This window comes from Oryzias latipes, chromosome 4 (genome assembly GCF_053564925.1).
Source record: "Oryzias latipes strain Hd-rR chromosome 4, Olatipes_Hd-rR_3.1".
Taxonomy (NCBI): domain Eukaryota; kingdom Metazoa; phylum Chordata; class Actinopteri; order Beloniformes; family Adrianichthyidae; genus Oryzias; species Oryzias latipes.
Window position 1 is genome coordinate 20,606,561 of NC_136240.1, and position 25,442 is coordinate 20,632,002.

At 38.2% G+C, this 25,442-nt stretch overlaps 1 protein-coding gene across 13 annotated transcripts in view; it reads left to right on the forward strand.

Moving 5' to 3' along the window:
• LOC101171070 (discs large homolog 1-like protein) overlaps positions 1-25,442 on the forward strand; it is a 99,190-nt gene that overhangs the window by 47,600 nt on the left and 26,148 nt on the right. For 11 of the 13 annotated variants that reach the window (XM_011474174.4, XM_020702506.3, XM_020702507.3 and 8 more), the window contains 9 exons: positions 10,881-10,934; positions 13,522-13,572; positions 15,538-15,662; positions 16,328-16,497; positions 17,307-17,443; positions 17,705-17,849; positions 18,425-18,557; positions 20,048-20,204; positions 20,814-20,916. In XM_011474174.4, the coding sequence (XP_011472476.1) occupies positions 10,881-10,934; positions 13,522-13,572; positions 15,538-15,662; positions 16,328-16,497; positions 17,307-17,443; positions 17,705-17,849; positions 18,425-18,557; positions 20,048-20,204; positions 20,814-20,916 (1,075 nt within the window). Of the gene's footprint in view, positions 1-4,880; positions 7,190-9,961; positions 10,774-10,880; positions 10,935-13,521; positions 13,573-15,537; positions 15,663-16,327; positions 16,498-17,306; positions 17,444-17,704; positions 17,850-18,424; positions 18,558-20,047; positions 20,205-20,813; positions 20,917-25,442 lie in introns of those variants that run through there. The other 2 variants (XM_078946047.1, XM_078946053.1) reach the window with 2 other exon arrangements.

Below are 25,442 nucleotides of genomic sequence, written 5' to 3' on the forward strand. Positions count from 1 at the left end.
GGCTTCAGCCATAGACTGTAAAAACAATGGACAAATCGAGGTGAAAAGTCACCCATGGAAAAATGCCTTACCTCCGCCTCTCGCAAAATCAGCCAAATCCCTCACCATTGCTTCCTGATAATCGCGCAGTCATGTTTATACCAGTTGACAGTGATTGGTCGCTCTGAGTCATCGTATCTATGGCTGCTCCTGTTGCCAAACAAAAAATCAAAAAAAAGTTTTTGCGGATGGAGGAGGTGGTTTTTGAGGCGTACTGAAATGGACATATTTCGCAAAACTGCAATGGAAACATTTTTTTCAAATTAAATGAGTCATGTGACCAACAACTCTGCACAGGTAGATGGTTTGCATCAATTTTCTTAACCTGCTGGGGCTGCAGAGTTGCTGGAACTGGTTCTGGCCACCACTGGGTGAAGGAGGGATATACCCTGGACAGGTCACCAGCCTGGTCGCTCCGCCCGATCCTGGCATTGCAGCTTGCTATGCCGGGATCCTGGCAACCAGCCAGAGCAATTATAAGAACGGTCCTCTAGTTCATTCTGGTCTTTATTTTTTTCCCTCTTGAACTAATGTGGGTCACAGAGAAAGGAACGTGGAAAGGGCATTGTCCTTTTTTTTGTACATCAACTTAATGTCTATACATCTATGCATTAATCTACCCACCAATTCGTTTTCTATCCCCCTCTTCATCCAGTTCAGGGTCAGATGAGTCATCAGACATGAGGCAGATAATGCCCTGGAGAAGTTAGTAGTCCATCACAGGGTAGTTATCACTCACAGTACCTCCCAAGGACAGTCCAAAGGGCCAGTTGGTGCATGCTTTGACCCAGGAGAAGGTTCAAGCTTGGTATAAACTTGGACCTTCAATCTGTGTTGACAGGATTTCCATCACACCAGTGTGGAATCTTCTAAAACTATTCACATATTGTACTTCCTACTCCTAACATTCCAACTTCTAAACTCAATAATACTGTATATGAAAAAGAGCCACACATAAAGGAACTGTAATTGAGAAGGAAGTGAAAGAATGGGGATTGATGTAGAAATTTGTCCCATAATAATTAAAATAACCCCTACTTTTATCATAAACAACTGTTAATAAGTGTTCAATGTCATACTTGTGTATTATAATGTCAGACACATAACGGTCATTTTTTTGGATGGTTATTTTTATATCACAGTGAGCTGCAGGGTGCTGTGTTTGAGAAACAAAGAATCTTGCGCTGTTTTGTTTAGCTTGTTGGACAAAGATTTTCTTTTGGTTACTGAGAACAATTCTTTTTAACATTATCATATTACTTTTCTGACCAGATTTCTTTCTTGTGAAGTTTTGTTGCAGGTGCTACAATGCTAAAACATGTTTTCTACTACCATGAAATAATAAGGGAATTTTAGTGATTTCACACTGACACAATTCAATCATATTATGTTCTCTGCAAGCATCTGTGACTTTTCCTTTAGATCCTCAGTGTCTACACACTGTCTGAAACAGAAACTTTACTTTTGTAATTCATCATCTGCTGATTCCAAATTGAACGTGGGCGTATGTGCATGACTGTTTTTGTTGTGGCCTTAATAAATTCCCAGGGTGGAACTATCAGGATGCCAAGATGACATATCATTGGATGGACTTACTATACAACATTACTAGTAAAGACTTAGCAGTTAGAAATCACACATGTCAATGTGCCTGCACCCTGGATTACTCCATAATTGTTTTTCCCTGTCTACCTAATCAATGAAAGCATGACACGCAATGTTCTATATTGACATTTCAAACAGTGTAGCTTTCATGACTTCCCTGCTGTTCTGATTTTGTTCTGTATTTTGATCATATTTATAGAAAATGTTTAAAAGGAATAATAGATGGGGAGGTGTTAGTACTGGCTCTGAAAAGGATGAAGAGCGGAAAGGCCGTTGGTCCTGATGACGTACCTGTGGAGGTATGGAAGTGCCTAGGAGAGACAGCAGTGGAATTTCTAACAAGGTTGTTCAATAGGATTTTAGAGAGTGAGAAGATGCCTGAGGAATGGAGGAGAAGCGTTCTGGTCCCAATCTTTAAGAACAAGGGTGACACGCAGAACTGCAGCAACTATAGATGAATAAAGTTGATGAGCCACACAATGAAGCTGTGGGAAAGAGTAGTGGAAGCCAGGCTTAGGAAGAAGGTGGAGATTTGTGAGCAGCAGTATGGTTTCATGCCCCGTAAGAGCACCACTGATGCCATTTTTGCTTTGAGAATGTTGATGGAAAAGTACAGAGAAGGTCAGAAGGAGCTGCATTGTGTGTTCGTAGATTTAGAGAAGGCGTATGACAGGGTGCCGAGGGAGGAGCTGTGGTACTGTATGAGGTCGTCTGGAGTGGCAGAAAAGTATGTCAGAGTAGTTCAGGACATGTATGAGAGAAGTATGACGGTGGTGAGATGTGCTGTAGGTCAGACAGAGGAGTTCAAGGTGGAGGTGGGACTACACCAAGGATCAGCTTTGAGTCCTTTTTTGTTTGCTATGCTGATGGACAGGCTGACAGACGAGGTAAGACAGGAATCTCCCTGGACAATGATGTTTGCGGATGACATCGTAATTTGCAGTGAGAGTAGAGAGCAGGTGGAGGAACAGCTAGAGAGGTGGAGGTTTGCTCTGGAAAGAAGAGGTATGAAGGTCAGTCGTAGTAAGACAGAATACATGTGTCTGAACGAGAGGGATCAAGGTAGAAGCGTTAGGTTACAGGGGACTGAGGTGAAGAAGGTGCAGGAGTTTAAGTACTTGGGGTCAACAGTTCAGTGTGATGGGGATTGTGGAAAAGAGGTGAAGAGGCGTGTGCAGGCAGGTTGGAGCGGTTGGAGGAAAGTGTCAGGAGTGTTGTGTGACAGAAGAGTGCCAGCAAGACTCAAAGGAAAGGTGTACAAGACAGTGGTGAGACCAGCTCTGCTCTATGGGTTAGAGACGGTAGCAGTGAGACAGAGACAAGAGGCTGAGATGGAGGTAGCGGAGATGAAGATGTTGAGGTTCTCCTTAGGAGTGACCAGGTTAGACAGGATAAGGAACGAGTACATCAGAGGGACGGCTCATGTTGCCTGTGTCAGCGACAAAGTCAGAGAAGCCAGACTGAGATGGTTTGGACATGTTCAGAGGAGGGATAGTGGATATATTGGTAGAAGGATGTTGGAGATGGAGCTGCCTGGCAGGAGGGCAAGAGGACGGCCAAAGAGGAGATACATGGATGTCTTAACAGAGGACATGAAGTTGGCTAATGTTAGGGTAGAAGATGTCCATGACAGAGTGAGGTGGAAAAGGATGATTCGCTGTGGCGACCCCTGATGGGAAAAGCCGAAAGAGAAAGAAGAACATAAAAATCAAGTGAAGTAATAATGAATGAAGCTGTTGCTGTCAAACAACAAACCATTTAACAGAGCAGCTGGTTTGGGTCCTGAAATATTAACACGCTGCATCATTATGAGGCAACAATCCCTCTGTTGCTGAATTCTCGTATTCTCACAACTATTGTAGTGTCTGCAAAACACTGAATTAAAACGTGTGTTTTCCGTTTATTTATGAGAGGGCTGTCAGCTCCTAATACTGCCAAGTGGATACAATTTACAACTGGATGACAGTAAGGGAACTGGAGTGTTCCTGGTAAGAACCATAAACACATCAGTGCTCCAACAGTCTGTGGAGTATACAGCCCCCTGCTGATGGCTCCCAGTACAACTGGTTAAAAAATGGCACAGTCAGGAACTGTTTTTGTAGACCTGTTTTCTTGTTATTTATTCATGACCTTATGTTATATACCTGTCAGATTATAAATTAAAAAAGGTTGGTAAGGTTAACACATGACCTTTAAACTTGAAAACTGTTGTTTTTGCAGCAATTTCTATTCTTACTGAAAACATGTTTGAAAACAAGTTCAGTCAATCTTATCATCTTTAAAATCTAAATGAAGATTTTAAATTATTTTGTAGTTTTTCTTGAACAGTTTGGTTCTGGAAGAAGTTAACCACTTTGTAGATTTACAAGTCCCACTCCGATGACAATGTGAGATCTTTTCTAATGAATAGTTTCATAAAATTATCTCCTAAAAATCAAAATAAAAACATTATCTAAAGCACTGTACATTCTCATTTCCTTGTTTGTTTCTTCTTCCCATCATTTTCATTTCTCAGCTGCCTCCACCCCTTCCTACCCCACCCTCTCTCTGCATTAGTGCTAACTCCTTTCAGCGCTGTGATGCTGATATCCTTTTCTCCCTGCTCATTCTCCCCTGACCCAACGCTTCGCCTGCAGCTCTAGCAGCACTTTACACGGGGAACAACACCCATATATGTATATATACTAACTCACTGAGCTTTTCTCAATCACCCATAGCCTTTCTGCATCTCTTAATGCTTTAGAGATGCAGGCACTACTTTCTATTCCCTATTAAATGTGCCACATGCATCTCTGCTCATCTCTCCCTTATCAGCTTGGTTTGGGGTGAGTTGTGGCATATATATGCATATTTGTTGACATTATTAAAAAGAAATGCAGACCTTAAAGCTATAATCACATATAAACGTGCGTATGAACATCTTTCCGGCTTGAGGTACAAACAAATGGCAGCTTTTGTTATTTTCTAAATACCAGCCACTCATAACCAAAAGGCATATCGTATGGGAGATAGTTCATTGGATTGTGTGTGTGTAAATATAAGACTCATTAACAGATCAATCGACTGTTGTGTTAAAGGCTCGATGTCTTTCATATACCTTGTCAAAAGATAAATACACGCAGTTTTGGTGGTTTTCTAAATTTCTGAAATGTCTTTGGGTCAAACCATAGTAAAAAACTTTTTTTGACTCTCTTTAACACAATGTAAAAAAATGAAAACATCACCACTATTTAAAATATTTTTATAGTTTTTAAAAAAGTAAAAGTAAAATAATTATTCATTGTTTTTAAGAAAGGAGCACACCCCAATAATGTGAAGTCAAAGACAGAAAACTGATTCATTTTGCCTTTAAAGTAGGGTTAAACCAGGAATAGTGTACTTCTAACTGTAACAATATAACTTCCGGTTTATTTATTGTGAGACCAGTCTCATTCAATCTCTTGGATCTACAATAATGTAAACTAGATTAGTATGTTTTATTCCTGATAACATTATCTTAAGTCAAAATCCCAAAGGTACTGGAAAAAGGCACGGCTGCAAAGAGGACGTGCACACACTCACATTCATGCATGCTCTCTCAGTGAAGTGGGCCAATGCATAGAGACACATGCAGACACTGTATTGGAGCCAACCCAGTCTGCCTTGTAAAAGATCAAGACAAAGGTTGATGGAAATGGCTGCCCTCTCCACCAATCACTGCTCTTTCCTCACTTTATACACATACATTTAGTGAGCCCTGAGTGCTGTATCACTGTCCCCAGTTGCCAATCGATTAGTCATGCCTGGCTGCTGTCATGTTCAAGAGACCAGGAACGCCCCTAATTGGCCAGTCCACAAACGGAAGAGGCAGACAGAGGCAGACAGAGGCAGAGAGGGGCCGACACTGTCAGGGGGAGGTTGCACCGAGGGATGACTATGAGCGAAAGTGCAGAGATGTTGCCTGGCATCACTTCATGACAGGGAAACAAAACTAGAAATGAAGACACAGGACGTGCAAAAAGGATTCTTTTTTTCCTGATTTTATTCCTGATTATTTATTCTTGATGATGTCCTTAACTTGTTTGCCTTTGAGGACCATGGTTTTTGGAATACCTGAACTTTAGGATTTACAAAGTGGACAAAATTTGTTGCCAGAGATGTGGTAACTTGTTGCGTAGCTAGAAAATGTGATTTACCTGGAGTGGCTGATCGATGGATTGGAGCATTATCTTTTAGTCAAGCAACTTAACTGATTCCCAACAAAAGGGAGGACTGACCGGAGGTTCAATCATCCAATGAGTTTTACTGGATCATTTTTTCACATTTAAAATCAGATCTTACTACTGATCTTTGAACATTAAAGGATTTCGAGAGTCTTCACGCAACCATTTTAAGAAGAAGACTATCTTTTCTGTTGTCCTAAAGGTGGATTTAAAGTTTTTTTAAGCTAATTGGAGCTCTAAGCTATCAGCGAGAAGCGAGATCAATGCCGACACAGGAGGAATTGTTTCCTGTTTTCCTATCATCTCATAGAGCTTTACATTCAGCTACAAGGAAATCACATTTATGGGTAAAATACCAGCGCTGCACTGGACACAGAAGAACTGGTTAAAATATTGGCTACTTAAGTCAGGCAAAGCTAATTCTGTGAAGCATTTTTCTTCTGATCACAATGTGGTAAGGCAGCAACACAAGGATAAGTTAAAGGACTTTAATAACAGTTGTTTGTGACGCTATGACTACTTATTTCCACAGTCATGAGTTTTGTTGTAGCCCCAAAAAGCCCAGCGGTAGCTCCTCAAAGAGCAAGTCTGGAAAGGCAAAGTCCAAGACAGGCAAAAGTCATGCTCACTCAAAGCAGAATCAGAATTTATTGCAGACACCAAATCACCAACTACAGCCTTCTCCAAATTACATCTGCCATTCTCCAAAACACCTGCTTCCCTCTCCTTCTCCAAGCTACTATCACATAGCTCCGTCGACTTCAAGTCACCGTCTAGCTGTGCCATCATCTTCATATCAGCTGGCACCTCAGTCACCAGACAGTTGTCTGCGCTCACCAAGTCAGCAACAGCTTCATTTGTCTGCAAGTCATCATCAGCTGCAGCATCATGCTCAAAACCAGCATCAGTGCCCTCTCTCAGCAACGCCCAGTCTCCTGATTGCTTCTCCTTCAACTCATCAGCTGTACCACCACCACCAGCAGTTCCATTCACCCAGTCATAACTCACTGTTCCAGCCGTACCACCACCAGAACTGCCTGTCTCCACTTCCTCATGCCTCCCAGTCGCTGTCCATCCATCCTTTCCCTTCCCCACAGATCCACCTTTGTCCAGGTCTGGGAGGTTATGGGTGGAACACATTGCCTACCAATCTGTCCAGGAACTCTAAAGGGAAATTCCCAAATTTGAAGGACAGTGTAAAGAAGAGTCCCACAAAGACCAAAGTGAAATTAGGTTACAGCCCATGTCCCAAGGACACACATATCTGGACCACACACTCAGTGTCAGTCCCACCACATGTACCGCTCACACACCATTTTCCACAGATACACGGCCACATGCAGGTAAGTTTTAAATAACTGTATGACAACAGTCATTAACCCAACAAATTTTTTAAGCAATAAGTGATTCCAACTCAAAATAATCCAAGACATCAAGAAATATTAGCCACTGTTTGACAAAACAGGGAAATAGCAGATAGCGCAAAAAAATAAGACACCTACCACTAAAAAGATACCTGGCTCACTTTTTATTTACACCTTTATGTTTTTGGCCAGAAAATTATATTGCTTTGGAGAACTGGACTTTCAGTGTTACCTTAAGATTCAATTGTCTTTGGCTGTTCTGTTTTATGTACTGCCAACAAATACAAGTGCTCCCTAAGGGGATGTTGGAGTAATAACAGAAGATAAAATATAGTTTTCCAAACCACTAAACCTGAAAGTTATCTCAATGAAATAACAATTCTGTACTGTGTACAAAGTACTGTGGCTGCTATAAACATATACTATGTTTTTAGTTACAGCATTTATATGATATAGGTTACTTATTAGGTGTCCCAGTAAGTTTAATCCTAATACTGTTAGAGTGTTGCATTAAACTATTTAATAGAGAGCTGATAGAGTACAATAAACAGCTGCCTCCAACTCAGAGATGCAGTGATCACTGATAGGAAGTACTGATTAGCTTGATTAGCCCATCTATTCTGATTTGATTAGAGTCATGCTGTACCTAATTATTTCATTAGTCATATGGAATTACATTTTACATTATGAAGACAATGATGATGATGTTAAAAGTGGAGTATTGTAGGAGTCTGCGCTGCAATCTATAGCTATCAGTGCGAGTTGGTGTTGCAGCAAAGAAGATCGAATGTCAGGGAAGAAAGCATTAAAAATTTTCAAGTGGAACAATTTGGCATAGGACGTACTCTTTATTGACTGATTATTTAACTAAAAGCCTTTGTACACCGTTAGATGTTTTAGAATTCTTGATTGCTATTTATACAATCACTATTTATCTGGTAAGTGATAATTGACGTATTTCGTTGGCGATGCTGGAGCTCAGCAGAAACCCTTGCACTAATTGAAAATCATTTCCCCTAAGCCCAGAAACACAAAGACACACTTAAATGTACAAGCATCAGGAAGTCTAAGCAACTCTTCCATACCTGGATCGTAGACTATGAGCTGAACAGAAGTGTTTAATCACTTGTTTGTCCCTTGGTGTCTCTCTCTTAAAATAAAGTAGTGAAAGTGTGAATCCTATTCTAATGCTGTGCTGGACTGAGTCAGGTCATAATGCCATGATACCACAGCTGTTATAACCACTATTATGTAACAATCAACAATCAGAGCATCATAACACTATCTGGATATGGACATTGTGTGTTTGTGTATTAGCACGTTTGTTCTTATGGCCTTTTTCGTGTTCCACAACCCCATTCACACACACGAACACACACACACACGCACACATACATGCACCCACACACACTTATTGTAGTTACATAAGTGTGCAGCCTGACATGGCGTGTCAGCAGAGTCACCATCTGACTGACCGGCTGTATTTGTCCCTTTGTGATTTTCTCTCTCTCACACACAAACATACACAAACACACACAATCATGAAGCACAGGGTCAGCAACTGGAAACTCAAGAAATTAAAAGAATGAAGCAGTTTAATAATATATTTTTACTAATGAGATCTTCATTATAGTCCTGTTTTTCCTGAAAAAGCAAATAAGTTACGTAGTTGATCAGTTGAGCCCAATGATTTACATTTGTTTAGTATTAAACAGTTCATAGCCAACAGAGGATTGTATTTCAGTTTTTTGTGTGTGTTAACAGTGTCTTTAGCATTCAAACATGGCTTTCTAATACATGTTAGATATCTTTTTGCAAGTTTTGCATCTCAGAAGTTTATTTTGATCAGAAACTCATCTATCTCACCAATATTGTGCACTTCATTGGACTCGTTTTAGAAGATGTTTTTTTATGTTCATAGAGGAGCTAGAAAAATAAAACAAATGAGAAATGAAAAGAAACACATGCAAAAAAAATTGTAAGTTTTGCTTTGACATTGTTTCGTGTGCTTTATCTGCAAAATTAAGACATTTTTCAATCAGTTGCATATCTTACTTCATTTTATTGCTTTGATATATGCCATGAGATTTTAATATATCAGTGTGGTAAATAAAAAGCTGTTGTTGTGATGCTATATTTAGTTTCTGCTGTTGTTGTTGGTGATGTTAGCTGTGTCCTCGTTATTTTATTTTTAAAAAACAGATATTAGTGAAAAAGAACAAGTGTCTGAAAAGAATTGACCTTTTTGTCATGTTTAAATAAATTAAATTAAGGTTTTTGTCTCAATTGAAATCTAAAATAGGTTTTGAGTATTAAAATTTTTGTATATACAATTTCTATTTCAAAACTTCTATATTTTGATTTTAACACAATTGCTGTTGTTGGCTTGTCCTCAGTTTTAGTTTCCGTGAACTACCCTGCGTCCCCTCCATCCCTCGCTTACGCTGACCCTTCCTCCACTTCTGTTCTCCCAGTGTTGATTCCTCTTGTCCTTTTTTTTTCTTCTCTTTTGAAACGTGTTTTGTTTTTGTGCATCTGTGGACACCCTCTGCTTTTGGTTGTTGTTGTGAAAAAAAGGCAGATTTCCCTCCTCCCTCTGCACCTATAATCCGTCTGACCCAACAACCCCCACCCCCCCTTTCTTCCCATGCGGGATCAAGCGTCCAGTCAGCTTGACTGACAGCCAGTTGCACATGTGGCAGAGGGAGGAAACATAGAGTGAGATAATGCACTGGCATTATTTGTGTGTGTGAGAGAGGGGAGATAAAGCAGTGTGAATGCAAGGATGAGATTAGAGCAAGCGGATAGATGCTGCTCTCTTGCACATTTGTTTTCTGGAGTTAGAGTGGTCTGTCTTTTTGATTTTTCATTCAAGGTTTTTAGCCGTTTTTATTTTGTATTTTTTATAAATTGTTTTGGGCTTTAGAAGAAAAGTTGGAACTATTATGACTTGCAGTCATTGCTGCTGTGTTGGAGAGGACTAGAACTGCAGATGGTAACACAAAATATTTTTATTAGAAAAGCAGACAGGCTCAGAAAACATGTGAGGGGATATGATTAGATCAGCTTTTATTTTTATTTTGTGTCAGACCTGAAATTTGTTTGCTTGACACCCAATAGATATTTGGCATTATCAGTTATCAATCAGAACAACTGTATTATTTTGGCAAGGCCTTAACTCTAAAACTAAGAAGAGACAGGGTGAGTATTTTAGAGGTTCTAGAAAGAGACTTGGTTTTAATGAACATGCTGGCTGGGTAGACTATTGATCTAGAACAGTATTGAAGGATTTCTGATGTTATGATCGTGCAACAAAAGATAGTGACATAAAAAAAACAGCATAATTTTTGGCTGATTCTGGAATGCAGCTGTGAATCCCCATGAGCGATTTATGGCATCGTGTCAGAGTTTTACAAAAGTGTTGTTTAGTGTTGTTTGCGCTGTGGTACATTAGTGCTGTTCACTAGAAGGGCTGTGCAGTATGTCATGCGGTGAATGCAGTCGTTCCATGGTGGTAATCCATAGCAGATGTACTCAACATGCTCTACCAAAACCTGCGAAGAGTAAGTGCTCACCACCCCCTTTTTTGTTTCCCTGTCCTCGTTTTTTTGTGTTTTTAAAGGAAAATGATTGAAATGAAACTAACATATATCGCGTCTGTTCTTTTCAGGCCAACCCCCCTCCAGTGGTGGTCAATGCCGACAACATCGACACCCCTCCATATGTGAGTGCTGCTTTTTTTTTACCAACTTTGACTTTCCTTATTTGACAATATCTGTGGTTAAGACTGCAACATTGTTTGTGATACTGGGTCTTTTTAAGCTGTGTAATGATTACCCATACCAATTGAAGAGTCATTGAACTACATGCTAGTGCTTTTACATGGGCTATAGCACACTAGCTATGACCTTTGTTATGGTTGAGGGCACAAATTAGACAGGATAATGCACCACAATGCTTTAGGGTGGTAATTTTAGCATAAATATTTATGTATAAGTATATTAGGTAGTTTCTATGGTTGCTGAACAAATGTGGTCTGCATTGTTAGGGGGCTAAAACGACTAATTTGAGAGGATGTTTTTCACCGGATATTGTGATAAAATAATTTTTTTCCCCCTTGCATTACTTACATTAAAGTGCCCTTTGCCTTTCTTTAATCTGCTCCATGTTATTTGTATTAACCAACACGACAATCACTGAAAGCAGATGGCACAAAAAGCAGCCTACCCACACAGACCAATCGCAGGTCTGGAGCTCCTGACGTAACATCAGTGTAAGCATTTCAGTTGGGGCTGAAGCACAGGCTGCACTTCTTCACAACTTGCAGAACATCTGAAACATGTTCTCTAGCGTCAGAAGAAAATATAGGGTTTCAATTTTTTTTATTCATTTCCTGTAACATTATGGATTAAATGTATCCATAAAGAGTTAAAAAACAAAGTTTTGGATTTGTGGATATTTCTAATTATTTTGAGTGTCAATTTAAAAAAAGTGTTGATTAGCATATATCTGTGGAGTTTGTATATCTCTCCTGACTACTGTTGGCCATCTAGATGAATCCAGCTGTCAAATTTGTTGTAACCAGCTGCAGCAGACAATCATGCATGCCGTTGTTAGATGAGTTTATTATGTAATTGCTGTGGAATGACTTTATGTTCTCAATTTTTGATTACACAAACAATCCTTAAAACTTTAGTAATATCCAATGTATTTGTTTATATGGAAGTCAACCATTTTCTGCCTTTTTACACAAGTATATCAAGTAAAAAATGAAGGAGCTTTCTTAATAATCTCACATAGTTATTATTTCTGATAAAAAAACCTTTTCTTGTCACTGAGAATTATCTAGTCTTAATTTAAGTTGAGTCTTTAAAAGTCAGCAGAGACACAAGATAGAGGAACAGAGGACTGGGCTTTAATTTAAAACTGCACAAATTTAAAATCTGAACTAATCTGACTGCACAGAGACCACAGATTACAGCTAGACAGATTACATGGGCTATTGGGATGCAAGTCCACCACTATGTTTGTGAATGTTTGATATTGTCTTTTGTATTATCTACTACTAGGATACAGCTGTGGTGGCAACATCTGCATTTGAAATTAAACAGTCACAACACTCACTATTAAAAAATCTACAGTTCAAGCAAACCATTCAGTATGGAGAGAAATTAGACTCAGTCGGATTTGTGCGTGCGTAATTCTTGATTTGTGCGTAAATTAGGATTTGTGTATGCATATTCTTGCTTTGTGCGTGCGTAAATTAGGATTTGTGCATAAATTTGGATTTGATCTGTTACTCACATAATACGTTTTGTGTATATAAGTAAAAAAAATATAAAATGAAAAAAATACAAAATGCAACTTACGTATGCACAAATTAAGATTACAACATCTTTAAACTACTTACACACACACATCTTTAAAAAACACGCACGAATCCCTTGTTACGCACACACAAAGCCAAAGTTACGCACGGATCTAAATATTATATATTATTAAATATTATATAAAACTAACATCTTTGGACAAGAGAATTCCAAACTGAGCGGAACATTTATATATTTTAGTTAAGGGCAAATAAACAGGCAGCCACACCTCTCCTATAGACAGGTATAAATACAAAGGTAACTGGAGCTAGGTTAGTTCATCAGTATTTGTCTCTGTAAACTGGTTCAATTCTACAAGTAAAAGAAATATATTAAAAAGTCTGGTTCAGAATGAACTTTTCACTTGCATGGTTGGATATAATTTATTTGAAAACTGCTAAAAACTAATCTTTAATTTAGTATTTGTCATTAAAGCTGTGAACAAATGAAAGGTGAATGGTTTTGATTGATGAGTAATGGATAAATCTCTTGTTTTAAAACAGACCTGTCGGATGCATTCCAACAAATCTCAGACTTTTTTTTCTTTTGGGTCCAATTGTTTAGGTTTATCCAATCCATTATTCTTCTTTCCATCCATCAATTGTGATGTCAAGTCTTTGTAGCTGTGAAAATTGCTTATTATGAACATTTTTATTCAGATTTCTCGTTTGGGGTTGGTAACAATTTATTTCAGAAGAAATGTTTAATGGATCAGTTCAGATTTACAAACTAGGAGATCAATGTGAAAGAGAGTTTGATTGTTATAAATTCTCAGCATTGAACCTAAAAAGGACAATTTGAAGTCAAGGTGGTAAGTAAAGTAAATTACATTTGTCATTATTATGGAAATGTGGCAGACATGTATTTTTGAGCTCAGGAGTATTGTGGGTGATTTTTTGCGCATCTTGAAATTAAACTTTCTTCTTTTTTTCTGTCTTACAGGTAAATGGAACCGAAGCCGACTATGAGTATGAAGAAATTACTCTGGAGAGGGTAAGAAACTAATCTTTTACACACACACCATTACTAGCCTCTAAAAACGAGAACAGATTTGCCCTCTTTGGAAATTTACAAGCTATTTGGACTAAATGGAAGAGTTAAAAGAACTATACAACACTTGGGGCCTCTTGCCTGTTTATAAAGTCACCTTTAAGGTTATCAGATCATAGCAGAAACTTTGATAGTACAATAATGATCTATGATTACTTCTGCTACTACTGTTCTTCTGCACTTTCAAACCTACAAAAAATCCTAAAATGTAATACTAAACAAAGGCTGAGATGAGCTATACATTTAGAGAAAGCACCTCCATCTTCTCTGTGTCTCAATCCTTGATTCTGTTTTACTATCTTCCCATCTTTTCTATTCACTCACTCAGCGCGGCCATCCTCTCCATCTCTTGTTCATTCTTCCTCGCCCTAGTTCTCTATTACCCCTCTTCCCTCATTATATTCAGAATTCTGCCACCCCTGGAGGCATTTTGGCCATCTCTCTAAGTCGCTCTTTTCTCCTCTGACCTGGTTCTGTCTGCTTGACTGGATCTGCTGTAAAGTTACCATGAACATACATGGGTGCAGAGATTACACTAGATGTGAATCCATGACAGAGCAGGAGTGTTGACTGAAGAGCAATGAAGGCCAGCAGCTAACACTGGCAGTCATTTGATTCAGCCTACAGAAAGGATGTGTATGAAACTCTTTCTGGTTATATTAGGAGATACAAAGTTAGAAAATATTATCTTCAACTTTTGGAATACCTGCATGTAGAGATGCTGCACATTAAGTGAAATAAGCTAAATTGAAATACATAATATTCAGTATGTTGAAGTGTACTTTAATGAGGTGTTAAAATTTGGCAAAAGGAAGTTTTAATCTGTGAGCAAATTTCCTTATTTGTGGTTGACTACATCTTACATAACTCACCTAACTGTATCTGGGTGACATGCCTATTTTTACCAACATATTTATCACTACATACATTGTAAATGTATGCACTATGAATACATTTTTTCATTTATTTTTTAGAAAAATACTTTACATGTTTTATGCTGCTGTTTTACCTCCTGTGCCCCGCTATGCTTATTCATCTTGAAAGATCAAGTTTGACATTAAAAAAAATACAGAAAGCAGCAACTATTCTTTTAAATTGTGCTAAAAATATGTCTGTGTGGATTCTCATTCATCCAAGTAGATTCCATCAAAGAAGTAGGAAAAAAACTGTCAATTGCACGTACCTTGTTCTAAAAATATGCACACATCAGGCTTTTTGGAAATACAGTGATCTAAATAAGAAAGCGAAATTCATTTATTTTGTAAGAAACGATAAACTCTTTCAGGCGTCTTACATCAAACGTTTTTATTTAGATGAATCAGTTGAAAAGTCTTCTAAATATCGGAAAAGCTTCATCCCACAATTAGTTTAATCCTTTTATTCTTTATTCAAATGGCTTAATTTAACATTTACCCTGTTTACAAAAAAAGAATAATTTGATGCCAGCAATACGCTCCAAATTATTTTTGAAGAGCTTCAGAGAAATACATCCAACCTTTGTGGAAGGCTCTTCAACCAGTGCATTAAATGTTAGTTGATGGTTTACGGATTGGTCAAAAACAGATCATCCACTATAAAGGCTTATGCTCCAGTCAAATCCCTTTTATTTTCAGGAAGAATCTTTTTTTTCTTTCTGCACAACAGAATGGGAGAGCTTTCCTGACCTATCTCCAATCCACATGTGTGTTTGGAGCTTCTTGGAGATAAGATAATAATCAGACTGCTGAGAAGCCAGCATTATGTTTTCCAGCAAAGCTGCACTTGCAGTGTTCTCAATCTTTAAGCTATTTTTTAACAAAGAGCAAAATAACGATTCTAAGAATTTGATATGTATATTTATTTTATGTATTTCTCTATAGCAGCTTAAGATGTTAAAACTGATGTTTTTAACTGATGTTTATCATAAAGGGTAACTCAGGATTGGGATTTAGCATCGCTGGTGGGACTGATAACCCCCACATTGGAGAAGACCCTTCGATCTTCATCACTAAAATTATTCCAGGAGGAGCTGCAGCTCAGAATGGAAGACTCAGGTAAGAGACTTGTAATTTAGATAATCATTCCATTAGTCATTTTAAGTTAAATCAAACATTCACCATGGCTTTTTTTTGTTTATTCAAATGTTCTTGTTTATCTCAAATGTTTTTGAAGTCGTCGTTTTATTTTCATCCTTAATGACATTTAAGAAGCTGCATGCATTTTCCTCATTGGATCATGTTTTTAATATAATACCTCTTTTTTTGCTACCTTGGAACAGTTTTTGCTTCTTTTTATGATTTATTTTTTTATTTTTTACCTAATGTTGTTTTCTTCATCACTTCTTTATACTTCTGTTTTTCACTAATAAAATTAAAGTCGCAGTAGCTGTCACACACCTAGGTGTGTGACATTTGTTCTCCGCATTTGACCCATCCCGTGGGGGAGCAGTGAGCTGTAGACACAGGCGCGCGGGAACCATTCGGTGGTTTAACCCCCAAATCCAACCCCTTAATGCTGAGTGTCAAGCAGGGAGGCACTGGGTCCAATTTTTAGAGTCTTTGGGATGACTCGGCCTGGATTTAAAGTCACAACCTTCCAGTCACAGGGCAGACACTCTACCACGAAGCCACTTATGTATATTTATGTATTTTCTCTCTTTGTGATTAACTTGTTAAATGACAAACATAACTTGTTTGTTTACTGTGTTGTTGCTGTGCAGGGTGAATGACTGCATCGTTCGCGTGAATGACACAGATGTCAGAGAAGTGACTCACAGTGGGGCTGTGGAAGCGCTGAAGGATGCGGGAGGTCTGGTGCGACTATGTGTCCGACGCAGGAGGAGTCTTGCAGAGAGAATCATGGACATCAAACTGGTCAAAGGGCCAAAAGGTGGAGTAGTGCCACATGTAGCTATTTGGTTAAAGATTTAGTAATTTTTAACATTCGGACAAATTTTGAAGAATGTATTTCTCATTTAAACTATATTACTAGTAAACAAGAGGACCCTCAACTAGATATGATTTTATGTTTTACTTGATTTTATGGCTTCACGGTGGGGCAGTTGTTAGCCTCGCAGTAAGAAGGCCCCCGGTTCAAGTCCCGGCTGGGGGACCTGACACAAAACACCGATGGGGGACCTTTCTGTGTGGAGTTTGCATGTTCTCCCCGTGCATGCGTGGGTTCTCTCCGGAGTCTCCGGCTTCCTCCCACCGTCCAAAAACATGCTCCATAGGTCAATTGGGAACTCTAAATTGTCCCTAAGTGTGAGTGTGAATGGGTGTGTGATTAGGGCCCTGTGACAGACTGGTGAACCTTCCAGGGTGTCATAAGTGGCCGTGATAGGCTCCGGCAGCCCTGTGACGTAGGGATAAATGGAAGAAGATGAATGAATGAACTTTGATTTTATGAGTTACTTTTACAATTTCTGATACGAAGCCAATCGAGACGACTGTTGTTGTGAATTTGGGCTATACAAATAAAATTGAATGAAATTTAATTGAATTAACATTAAGCTAACATGTTTAAGCTACGAAAATGAGAAAATGTGATGGTCGAAATATTTTTAATAAAATATACATATTTAGACTGTAAATGCAAAAAAAAAAAGTTTTTTTTTACAAGTATTTCTAAACATATAAAGTGGGTCATACTTTTAGCCCAGACATAACCTGATAAAATGTGTTCTTCTGTCGTCTTAGGTCTAGGATTCAGTATAGCAGGTGGCGTTGGAAACCAACACGTTCCAGGGGACAACAGCATCTATGTGACCAAAATTATTGAGGGAGGGGCTGCACACAAAGATGGACGGCTACAAATAGGGGACAAACTTGTTTCTGTAAGAAAATCTGTCTATTTTTTTTTTTCTTTTCTTAAATTCAAAATCTTGAAATCTTGTTATGGGTTTTCAGCAAACAAAAGAATAACTTTAATTATTTGTAAAAATATAACAAAAATTTGATTATTAATGAAAACAATGTTTACATTAATTGTGACTGTTTACATCAATGCGGAACATTTTATATTGATTCTGTTTTTTATGTTCTATTTTGTTATTTTCTGTTAAATCAATTCTATTAACATCTTTCTTTCTGTCCAGGTAAATAGTGCATGTTTGGAGGAGGTCACTCATGAGGATGCAGTCGCTGCACTGAAGTCAACTCCAGATGTCGTGTATCTCCGTGTGGCGAAGCCCAGCTCAGTTTTCATCAATGACCACTTCCCTCCTCCTGACGTCACAAACTGTGAGTGAATACTGTAAAGTTTTGAGACATGTTTCTATCACGCTAAAAGCGTAACACAGCGTAAGACACAGCGTAAGACTAAGCTGTTGTTTTGATTTTATTGCTTTTACTTTTAAAAACAGTTTTTAAATGTTTTATCTATTTTGTTCTTTTTAAATAGTCATTTTTTTCAATCTTTAGCTTATAATGCAGGTTGCCTTGTTATGCAGTTTTAAGGGAGTTTTTATTTCTTTTTTAAAAAGGTGACAAGAGAGTTAAATAAAAAAAAAAAAGAATTGTTATTTTTAAACAATAAAAAAGTCGGTTGGAAAATACTGGTAATGAAATGGCAACCTCTGAAGAAAACAAAACAAAAACATAGTGAAAAATGTGGACCACTGAAGCTGTATTCCTTTATAGGAAATTCTCTCGCGTAAAAATAAAGTGTATGTCAGAGTGAAACGACATTCTCAAGTATAACAGCTCTTTACAATAATGCTGCAAAGTCTGAAAGTGTTTGATAAGTGTTTCAATGTCCAAAATTACATAACTTTAAGCTGGAGATTTATTAACAATAAATATGTGTGGTTCTTTAGCGTATTCCCCCCATCAAGACAACCATATAAGCCCATACATGAGCGGCAGCCAGTCTGTAAGCCCTGCTGCTCTGACCACACCTCGATACTCACCTCTTCCCAGGAGCTTGACCACAGATGAGGATTTCACGAGGTAAGAGCTTATGCGCACTGATGCCAAATACACATTTTATGTTACTTTGCAGAGAAAGTAGGTCACAAAGATGGCTTTAGATCTCAGAGAACTGTTGACTTTTGAAAAAAGACATTTTGGAACAGTTATTGCGATAGGCAGTTAGTATACTTTTTATACCCACTTCATCCTGGGTCACAGGGGACAGAAGCATATAACACCTCCTAATGGCAGGAATCAGCGCAGGGTCACTCATGGTTAAAAAAGTGTCAAGTACATCATTTATTAGGATCTTAATCATTTTATGTTATTATTAACACAAATTTGATTTCAGTCAAAGAGAAGCAGTTTAAAAACTCACAACCAAACAGAGTCTTTCTCTGCCGGTTTTGGGGGCAACAGATGAGCAACCTTTTCCAGCTTGTACCCTGCCTTCGCCCAACAGTGGCTGGATTAGGCTCCAGCAAAACCCCATAACCCTAAAAGAAATTAAGCAGGTTTAAAAACATGAATGAATGGATGATGTACCTGTGCACCATTTGCCCTTTTTGCTTCTGGACCCACTGTGCAGCTACTTTTGTGTTCGACATTGACAGTAAAAAAAGCAGATGGCTTTGTGAGTTTTTTCTAGCATGTAAGCTCAGGTCACATACGTACACATGCGCACACACATGCACAAATATAAGCAAATACTGTCAGCGCTGCTCTACTATCTTTAATCCACTTTAATGGAGAGATTACAGCCTATCAGTCCTCGTCACTCAACTGGCATCACCGTGGTTACCAGAATATGACTCTTTTCGTCATAGACCTTTGGACCAATCAGTTTTCCTTGATTATAATAAATCTGATAAGCTTCAGGCTGACCGCAGGATGGTAATTTTGATGCGTGCCCTTCTTTTTTATGCAGCAGTTTTTCTTTTTTTATTCTCTGATTCGTGGAAAGGGCGAAGTGCAGTCTTGAATGAAATTGCCATTGAGAAAAAAATTGTCTTAAAGCAGACCAGTTAAGATCGACAGTAATCAAACGTTGCTGGAATTAAACGTATTCTTTCTTCAAACCTTCCCATTAGTCTAATGTTGTGAATATTAGTGGTCAGTAGTTTGAAGAACCACATTATGTCTGGTCAAATTGCATATATGCTTACAAACAACCCATTCAAATGGGGACATGTCGCAGATGTCTGATTCAATTTCAGGAGAGTGAATGATGAAATATTTCGGCTGTGAATATATATGTTAAAGAAATCCTGTGAATGTTTGTTTCAAACTCTATAAAAGTGAAAAAAGTGCAGTACTGACATCTGCTGGCCAACCTAATGAACAATCATATTTTTCTGCTTGGAAAAAAAACACTTTTCCTCCACAAATCTTAAAGATTTCTTAAGTTCATTAAAGCTTTTCAGTGCTGCTAATAATATTTCAGTTTTTTTTTACAGTATAATGGGTGAAAAATTGAAATATCATGTGGTCATTCTAAAGCAGGGTATGTCAAATGTGTGCTCTTCTAGGGAACCCAGGCGGGTGGTTCTTCAGCGTGGTTCCACTGGACTCGGGTTTAACATTGTTGGAGGGGAGGATGGAGAAGGGATCTTTATCTCCTTCATACTCGCAGGAGGCCCTGCTGATCTCTGCGGAGAGCTCCGAAAGGGAGACCGTATCTTGTCGGTACGAGCCTTCATACATGTTCACTGAGGAAAGCAGGACAGTTATTGTCGCCACTAGGATTATTCATAAGTGGAATTTTATTTTAATTACTGTGAAACTTATAGTGTCTCATCAAGGGAGTTAGGCTGTGAGTTATTTTTCTCCAGAGCTTTTTCACATTCATGTTAATAAAACCTCTGCTAAAGCTAAGCATTTTAAACCTGCAAGCTCGGATTTATTTTACAACGCCCACTGAAATATGAAAACTAACAGTGGCTTAGTTTCCACATCTAGTGTTTTCCGTCTTAGCTTAAACAGTGATGATGATTGAAAAATGTACTGGACCAAATCGAAGCGTAACCCAGCAAACCCATGGCTTCAAATTAAAGGGGAGAGGAGGATCCTACAGGGAGAAACAGAAACCATTCTAAGTCATTAAACTAGATGTGGAAACATGACTCCATCCTTAACTCAAGAAATCTAAAAAAAAGAAACCATGATCATGGTTAAAGTAAATAAAAAAATGTTTGTAATAACGACAGACTTGGGTTTTTACCAAAAAAATGTGAAAAAAGTATTAATGTTTATGACTCAGTTTGAACCTCAATTGTTTGTATTTTGTCTGCTCAGGTAAATGGAGTCGACTTGTCAACGGCAACACACGAGCAGGCTGCTGCAGCTCTGAAGAATGCAGGCCAGACTGTTACCATAGCAGCACAATACAGACCCGAGGGTAAGTTCTGAAAAGATGCATAAGGAAATGTAAAACATTGTCACATTTTAATTTATTGCAACCTAGAACTTGACCATATGTTGGATTGCATGATAGTGTGGTGCTTTGGACCACTTCTTAACACAGACACATCTGGTTTGACTCTAAACCTGAGCCTTTTTGTTTGATTCTTTTTAAATCTTCATGTGCTTTTGCTGTCTCTCTCCAGTTTCTATGGTGAACGTGCATCTTAATAGGTTTGATGACTGTAGTTTGATTGTTATCATTAATGCATTCCTGGGATGAACTGGAAAGCTGTTCAGGGTCTATATCATGCCTTTCCCACAATAATAAGCAGGATAGATGGGAGTCTCCCTGTAAACTCGTAACAGGATAAAGCTGTTACGAAACACTAATCCATAAATGTGTAGTATTTATGTTTGGTTACTTTATTCAAAATCCTATAGATAGGGAAGCATTTTAGTAGCTACAAACTGAGTAATTAATGTGGGAGGTAAAGACTTTAGAACCAAAATTCAATGGAAAAAGTCCAGAGCAGTAAACAGAGTTATATTTTTCACTGGTAATGTGTGACTCTTAAACTTTTGAAGGGCCCAACTTCACCATGACCACAACTCACCAACTAAATCTTAGCCTTTGGACTGAATTTAGGAGGAATGAAACATCCTTGTTCTCAAGGCTAAGTGTTCTGATCTGTCTTATAATAGACACACATAGATCCACTTTAATATGTCAAAGGTTCTCCATTGTAAATGTCTAACTGGTAGAAGCAAAGAAGGCAGGAACCAAGGAAAGTACAGCACAAAAGCTGATTTTTTTCAGACATTTTTGATGCTAATGTGGAAAAAGGTCCAAAAAGTTGAGTACATTTTGCAGCCGAATCTTGATCTACATCAAAAGTGTATTTTTCAGAACAATTTTTATATTTTATAGGAAACACATTCTTGTGTTGTTTAGGCAAAGGGGCGCCCTCCAGGGGTCATTATGTGCAAATGTACAAAGCACCAGGCTACTGAACCAAAAAGATTTTGTACATTTGTGTTGAAATGGGGGGGGGGGGGGGTCTTTGAGTCATCTTGCATGTAGACATGACTGTTCTGAGAATCTCTAGAAGACCAGAGACTCTGCAAGGGAAGCATAATCTGATGATACTCTACCAGAATACACGAATAAGGCTTAACAAAGCTGCTTGATACAGATGAGCTTTTTGCCAGAACCTCTCAATATATTCAGGACTATTTTGCTACAACTTTTTTTAAAATATGTCTGGTTTCGTAACTTGAAGGAGCTCTGAAATCACATTGAGGCAAACACAAAGAAGGAAATTATATGCAAAGTAAAACCTGCGAAGGAATTTCCAGTTGGCCTTCAGACAAATCTTGTTTTCCAGTGTGTAATGTGTTTAATTTAGGTAGGATCAGCCCCACAGACAGCTCCTCCATGTCCTATATTCTCTTAGAGACATAATTCCCTATAAGTTTAGTAGGGGATCTGAAGGAAAGATTTAAAATACTTATACTTTACTCACTTATGCAAAGACTAGCTTTTCTTTTTGGGTTTCCTTTGTATGTTCTTTTATTGTTCATTTTAATTGATCAGGTGCCTCAGTTATTGAGGAAGCAAAGGTCAGAACAGCTCCCAGTTTGCTTTGGTTACCTCTTTAGTGCTGCTAGGTTCCATGCAGTCATCCTGGGGGGTATTCCAAAAAGCAGGTTATGCTAATTACCACGGTAAGTTTGAGGCTAAGGAAGTGTATAACCTCAGCTTTCGGTTCCAGAAATGTTTCAGGGTATGTCAAGTTGCCATAGCAACTCATGCTCTGAACATAACCTGGTCGGGAGCAGGTTTAGTTGAAGCTTAGTTTGTTTTCAGAGAGGTGAAGGAGCATGATGTGAACATTTGAAGATGATTTAGTGGATGAAGAAGCTCAGATAATACTTTTTCCACCATGAGAGGGTGATAAGACCACATATGGATGTTGGAAAGATAAACTTTTTTACTTTGGTCTAACTTAATTAATTGCTTCAGTTAAGATAATCATTTTTTTAGTTAGGTCAGCTTAAAAATAACACGTAGTTTTCAGACAGTTATTTTACTTTCATTCAAATTAAATCAATTGAGTAGGTGTAACTTTGGTGCCGCTGTTAGATCGGCACGGCAAGGGATTCTGGGATACCATTCCCTTTGCCTGTCTGGACGGATTTGGGTTTAAGTGTGGGTTTTTGACTAAATGTGTTTAGTTGTTTAGCTGTTTTACTGTGTTTTGCCGAGTTATTTTGTCCTACTATGCTTAAGTCTCTGCACCATGAGTGAGAGGGAGGGAGAGGATGATGAGTTTATATAGCACCCTTACTTTTTATGCAGTAAAGACAGCGTTGGAAAATTGGTAAATAAATATAAGCATTCCATGTACATTGTTTGTTTCTTTTTATTGTTATAAAAATGATTATATCTGCCGGCGCAAACTTAGACAGATGAGAGTTCGAGAGTTATAATAAATTAAGATGGAAAAAAGATTAATTGAATTGGAGTTATATGACATTTAGTTAGATAAATATGTTCATTTTAGTTGTATAAACACTAATTAAGTTTTACAGACGTAAGAAATTAGGTTGAATAAATGTAACTCAATTACTTGTTACCAATGGAATCAATTCATTTAAGTTGGCAAAATTGGATAAGTCATATATATATGCATCACAAGGAAAATGGAAATAAGATCAGAACCTTGTGCGTTTACTTTGTCCGTTCTTTTTCTCCAAGCAGAAACTCTTTCTTTTGATTATGCAGCTGTATTACTTTTTTGATGGTCTTATAATCTTCATACGCCGTCATTAAAATCTTAGACTCCTTCTCACTGAAGTATAGCGCTCTCTGTTTTTTCTCCACACGTTTCCATGGTGACTCCGGAAATGGGCGATCCATTGAGAATGTCTTTATGTACTTGCCGTGAACTTGCATTAAGCCAGGGTTACCAAGTCGAGCGTAATTACTCTAACTCATATCCGGACTTTTGGAACCGACGTACCCCGAAAGCAAGTTCAGGCGGACTTCAGCCAGAGTTCAGGGTTAAAGTCAGGGTAGTTTAAACATGCTTTCTGGGATACCCCCCTGGTCTATTCGTCTGATTTTTTTGTTTGTTTGTTTGTGTGTTTTAATTGATCCTAAAGACATTAGTCAAGAGAGTTTGTCTGTGTCGTGACTCTCCTGTAGACTTTGTTAGTGACTGTCGACTGAACTGTCTCAGACCTTCTGTCCATACTGAGCCATGGTCAGCATAAATGTGTATTGCATTTGTCCATCTGAGGTTCATGCTAATCCTGATCCCGTGGCGATAGCATGCTGCTCTCTTTGTACATAACACACGTAGTTGCTGCCAAAGATAGAGGAACTCATAACAACCTCCAGCAGGAGAGGAAAAGTGTCTGTGTGAGCAGGTCTCCTTCTGTTAGTTATATTAAGAGTGCCCCTCACTGAAGCCAAACACAGTACGAAGGAAAGAATGAGCCATATTGGTTTTCAGATGATGCAGCAGATACAGATCTGTGTTTATTTAAAGTGCAGCAGATGGAGCCTGATTGGGTGTAAAGTCTTTATGCTGTATTAGCACTGCTGACATCCCGTAATGCATTTAAAGCAATTTTAAACAAACCTCCAATTCAATGCTGTGCATTACAGGCAAAATAGAGGAAGTTAAATGTTTTTTTTTTTGTTTTTTTTTTACTTTAAAAAGTTCTCTTAAGATTTTCTTAATTTAAACATAACAGAAAATTAAAATTGAAATGTCATTCTTACATGTTTAAGATTTTTTCTGATGTTATTATTGACAATAAATTTGAATCAAAAATGACCAGCTGCACGAGTCAAACACATGACCAGTTGTTGGACTGCACCATGTGAAAACATGTTGCCTTCATTATGAAAATTGCAGTTTGACAGGACAGTTAAGTGATGGAAGTACAGCCGTGCAGTAAGCTGCTTTTTTTTTAGGAAGGATTTATGGTCTGCATAAAATAAATGTCAGATTGTCAGGCGGTGCTGCAAAGCCAACAGCAGCTTTTCAGCCTTGTCAGTATCTGCAAAGCAGAGTGTCACATCTGTGACGCCACAGTGCGTCAGTGAAGTCCCCTGAGTTCACACAACGGTTCATTCACCTGTAACTGTTCACTACCTGCTAGTACTGGCTTTGCGTTGTTCTTTTTATGGTAAGAATTTTAAATTGTAGTCGATCAGGAAATGCAGTACATCATAATGCACTTAGCCAATTTTGCTGCCTGTTTACTTTTTAATTAATAGGAGCCCAGAATTGTGCAACTATTATGTGCTGAATTTAGAGGTGTTGTGTCACAAATCTGACACTTACTATTTTTTTCAACACCAAGCAGTTTTCTTTTTTTTTTTCAAAAAAAGCAGCTGAATGTGATTTTTTCACCACATATTGTCCTCACAATGATTTATACTCACGGTTTATACTGCCTGATTGCAGTTTTTTAGGCATAAAATATTAATTTTGCTTATTGCCATAT